This window comes from Sinocyclocheilus rhinocerous, unplaced genomic scaffold, assembly GCF_001515625.1.
Source record: "Sinocyclocheilus rhinocerous isolate Xijiao unplaced genomic scaffold, SAMN03320098_v1.1 scaffold1489, whole genome shotgun sequence".
In the NCBI taxonomy this organism is placed as follows: domain Eukaryota; kingdom Metazoa; phylum Chordata; class Actinopteri; order Cypriniformes; family Cyprinidae; genus Sinocyclocheilus; species Sinocyclocheilus rhinocerous.
In genome coordinates, this window is record NW_015634472.1 from 313,063 (window position 1) to 317,807 (window position 4,745).

Consider the following 4,745-nt stretch of genomic DNA (forward strand, 5'->3'; position numbering starts at 1 on the left):
TGTGTGTGTTCGCCTGATCGGGAAGTTGCAGTGACAGAAACGGTGACATTCCAGATAAAGTTTGAAAGGAGTAAAGCCCGTGTTAATACTATTGAGTAGGCTAATATAGCCAAAAAATATATTTTGTTTATAAATAAATGTTCATTTAAAAGCAGCCCATGATCAGCGTTTTATGTTACCGTTATCCCTTACGGCTCCAACGAGGTTTTGTTGTTGCCACGCTGTGACAACTCACAAAAGACTATTTTTAGCCAAGCAGCGTGGAGAGCCGCTTCAGAAACGTGCCGCGGCTGGCCTGTATAAACAAACATTAGAGCGGCCGTGATCAGCTCCGGTTCCCGTGGAGCTGTAACGCACCGCAGACGTGTGCAGTGAGGCGCAGATCAGCTCTAACGTCACTGAATCTGCTGTTAAAAATGAACCATCCATTCATCATATTATCACGAAAAACATACATGACAAATAGCTAATTTTTAATTGTTTCTCGAAACGTCATAGCATTTCCACACTAGCAATGACATGACTGTGGCGCTAAATCATTTATGTCCCCAAGCACGCATCATGTCACATCGTCACGCGTTGACGTCATCAAATTGTGATCGGTTCATTAGATCGGCCAAGTGTAGCGAGTACCGATCGAGTCATAAAATGTGATTATCGGCCGATACCGATCTCTGGCCGATCGATCGGAGCATCCCTACAGTTAAAACAAACTTTTATTTTGACAGGTTGTAGTGAAGATCTTTAAGTTCCTGTGTATCTGACGAGTTTTCTCAAAAAAATGAAACTCTCATTCTCAAGTACAGACTTATAAGTGTAGGGCTGCAACAACTAATCGATAAAATCGATTATGAAAATCATCGACAACGATTCTCATTATCGATTAATCGGGTCTGCCCCCAGTGCACGTCCAACGGAGTTTACATACTAGTCCAACTTCAGCCGGTCGCGTCAAATTGAAGCACTGAATTACTTATTTATATGGACAAAATGCATCTAAAATAGTGGAGGAAACAGAATGAGATGCTGCAGGAGAGTTACGTGATCCAAGCTACCCAAAACATGAGAATTCTTTATTTTAAGCTTTAAGCTAATGCATTAGCGTAATGGCTTGCCCTGTCAGGTGCTTTAACAGATGCGTGTGCGTCCTCAGCACAAAAAAACTTTCAGTTAACGGTCATATCCTTATGTATAAATGTCACAAATTCACGCGAGCATTTCCATTTTTGCATAAAGGTCCGTCCTGACAGTCTCTGTTAAATTTTAAACTTTACTGAATGAGCGCCAGCGCGGCGGGTGCGTGCACGCGCATCAGACAGACGGAAAACAGAGACAATAAATAATCAGCGCAAAAACATTTATTGTGCTGAAATATCTGTTGTTGAAAGTTAAATTAAGGTTTAAAAGTCAACATGCATTGCGCATATTTTATGAGAGGACCAACTAATCGATTATCAAAATAATCGTTAGTTGCAGCCCTATATAAGTGACACACATCTGATAATTTAGATATATGCTAAATACAGAAAATAATTGTAAATTCATGCAAATATCATGATTTTGTTCCCCTGATAACACCGATATTGATTTATAACCCAGCCCTTATCAAGTCGCTGTATCACCCAGCCTCACTTTAGAGACAGAACAAACCTCAATCATTAGACGTAAAGTTTCATCTTTACAGATTTGCATTTTGGTTTTGATGTAAATGTGATCTAATGAAACATCGTAAAGCATGAAAATAAGAAAGAAGTACATGAGATGTCATTACCTATGCTCACAGTGGGTGGCTCACCTTCACACCGTCCTCAGGGCCCTTCACGGCAGGCTCTGGGTTGGAGGGAGGTGTGCTGTGAGGCGGTTCGCGCCCGGGACTGGGGTAGGGTGGCGAGCGGATTATGACAGTCTTGTTGACCTGCATGACGGGCCGTTGGATGGGGTTGGGGAAGGGGCCGCTGGTGGGGGGCCTCATGTGCATGACCATACTGCCCTGAGGAGCCGACACCTGCAGCATCAGACAGCAGACGAGTGTTAGCCGTGTGTAACACGCCCTCTAGGGTCAAGGTTAGGGACAGACGTGAGCCGTACCTGCTGCTGTGTGTAATGCCCTGGGAGAGAGACGACCACTGCAGGGGCTCCGGGGCCAGAGGGTTTCCCACTGGGACTGGCAGAACCGGGTCTGAGATGAAACAGTCCGACACAAGACCTCATGAATAAACAGAGACACTTAGACACGTGAAAGCCTTCCTGTGGCTAACAGGCTTCAAAGACAACATTTTAAAACATTCACAAATAGTCTTAATTTAGATTTTTTCATTTAAAATGTTTAATATAGTTTATGTCTATTAAGGCCCCGATATACTTCAAGTGAAATCGAAGAACGAACTGATGTGACGTCATTTCAAACTAAATCTGGCCAAAATGAAGTTTCTTCATAAAATCTGGGGGGCAAAATAAAATGTAATTTACGGAAAAAAAATTTTGGGAGGAAAAAAAAAAAACTTCAGTGTGTCTGCAGCTCACTGTACTGTGGGTGGAGCGTGTGAACTGTCCGCTCACCTGTAGGAGCCGCTGGGTATTCCAGGTGAGTGGTTGGGCTTTTCAGAGAACTGAAATCCCTTCATGTCCATCTGGGAAGGTTGCAGAAAAACATGATTTATCAGAGAGGTGTGTCAATAACACACTGGAAGAGGGCAGAGATTTCCTGAAACACAGGTTCTCACCTCCCTGTTGCCGCTCATAACAGCCGGCTGAGATCCGGGAGGCATCATGCGGCGTGGAGCTCCCACAGACAGGTTCTGGTTCTGCTGGAGCTGGATGGACTGGGGCAGGAGGAGGTGCTGCTGGGCTGAGCCGTAGCGCAGTTGAGATCCAGGCATGGGCAACGTCACCTGAAAACACAGGAGAAAGTCAATGAGAATGTCCATTTGAAACCAATAAAAATCCTGAATAAAGCAGATTCGAGCTGCGCTTCAAGCTGTTGACCGCACACCCGAATCATTTTACTTCTATAACTGTATGTATTTATATGCAGCCGCACACTGGTGTCTTATGGCTTTCAAAGAACTTGCCTGAATGAGCTGTGAGTCCATGAGCTGTGACGTGCCCATCCCAGCTGCCTGATTCATGGGTCCATCGTACACCAGCGGCTGGCTGCCGTTCATGGGCTGGTAGTGAGATCCGGACTGCTGTTTGACCATGTCTGATGGCTGCATGCCAGGAAATGCAGAGTATGGCCCTTTGAGAGGAGCTCCACCAGAAAGCACCATGGGACTGGGCTGAGACAGGTTTGGGTGCATGTACACCTGAGACCTGTAAGAGAGGAGAACGTGAGAGCGCTCAGATGATCACAACAGCAGAGAAAACCCAGAACTATCAGTGCGGCCACTTTTACCAGCTTACAGCAGACTCAGTGTTGTTTTACAGATTAAATTTAACATTTTTCGGTGGACCAGATATTACAAAACTAATATCTGATTAAGGAAAAATGCTTAAATACTGGAAACTATATTGGTAAAACTGATTGTCGTCAATCTCTACACTTAAACCGATTATTGGTCTGTATCCACACTTAAACAGATTCTCGTCGATCGCTACACTTAAACTAATATCTAGATTTAAACTAATTATTGTTTGATTAGTACATTTAAAAGTCAGAGAATCCGCTAATGCCTAGTTTACACAACAAACTTTTAAGCCCGATTTGCAAGTTAACGAGCTCGCCGACAGGTTGAGGTCGAGGTTTTCAGGGGAAAATCAGCACTCGGCTTTATGTGCTTTATGTGTGAACTACTCAACAACGCATTAAAGAGGCTCGCTGACACGTCGCCGATGCCAAACAAATATCTAGCATGCCAAATATCTGGACCGGTCAGCCGACTCGACATCACGTGGTGTCAGGTGTCACGACAAGCTACAGCCAATGAGAGAGCAAGGCATGGGTTGAGGTCAGCGGAAGAAAAACAGCAGCAGCAACACGGCTTTAAGAAAAGTTTGGACACAAGAAATGGAGCAAAATTTTTCATAACATATCACACAAACAGCTTGCAGCACTAATTTCTTCCCAACGTCCATTCTCAAATAAACAACAGTTGTTGTCAGCTTGTGTAGTGTGTCACCCCCTGTTGCGGATCATTTACATAGTGTCGTGTAGTGTGAAAACCACAACGACTTCAAGACAGACAGCAAGTCATGTAGTCTGAACAGCACAGCGATCTGCCGACGTAGTGTAGTGTGAACTAGGCTTAAATTGTCATTCCATAAATAACTCCTAAGACTGCATTAAATCTGTATTAGCTGAATGTTTTGTAACTTTAATAAGCCTCTACAGTATGTTACTATTAACACTTTGTTCTAGATTTTTTTCATAGTAAGTATATATTTTTTATTACGGACATTTAATTTACTTTTTAAAGCAATGTTTACTTAAAGGGGTCATATGATGCGATTTCAAGTTTTCCTTTCTCTTTGGAGTGTTACAAGCTGTTCGTGAATAGATAAGATCCCTAAAGTTGCAAAGACTAAAGTCTCAAACCCAAAGAGATATTCTTTATAAAAGTTCAGACTGGTCCACGCCCTCCAAAAAACGCCTCGTTCAAACACGCCCCCACATGTCTATGTCACAATGTGGGAAGATTTGCATAACTCCGCCCAAATGTTCACGCAAAGAAAGGCGGCGTAACTTTATTGTTCTTGCCGCTGCCGCCGTGTTGTGAAGACGCTGTGTGTTTCGTTGCAAAAGCGAA

At 43.5% G+C, this 4,745-nt stretch overlaps 1 protein-coding gene across 5 annotated transcripts in view; it reads right to left on the reverse strand.

Annotated features, from left to right (window-relative positions):
* The window catches only part of LOC107745628 (protein PRRC2B-like), a 33,765-nt gene that overhangs the window by 2,905 nt on the left and 26,115 nt on the right, over window positions 1-4,745 (reverse strand). For 2 of the 5 annotated variants that reach the window (XM_016559548.1, XM_016559547.1), the window contains exons 22-26: window positions 3,072-3,312; window positions 2,724-2,891; window positions 2,560-2,639; window positions 2,089-2,206; window positions 1,796-2,005 (exon numbers count right to left, since the gene is read on the reverse strand). In XM_016559548.1, the coding sequence (XP_016415034.1) occupies window positions 1,796-2,005; window positions 2,089-2,206; window positions 2,560-2,639; window positions 2,724-2,891; window positions 3,072-3,312 (817 nt within the window). Of the gene's footprint in view, window positions 1-1,771; window positions 2,006-2,088; window positions 2,207-2,559; window positions 2,640-2,723; window positions 2,892-3,071; window positions 3,313-4,745 lie in introns of all 5 variants that reach the window. The other 3 variants (XM_016559549.1, XM_016559550.1, XM_016559551.1) reach the window with 3 other exon arrangements.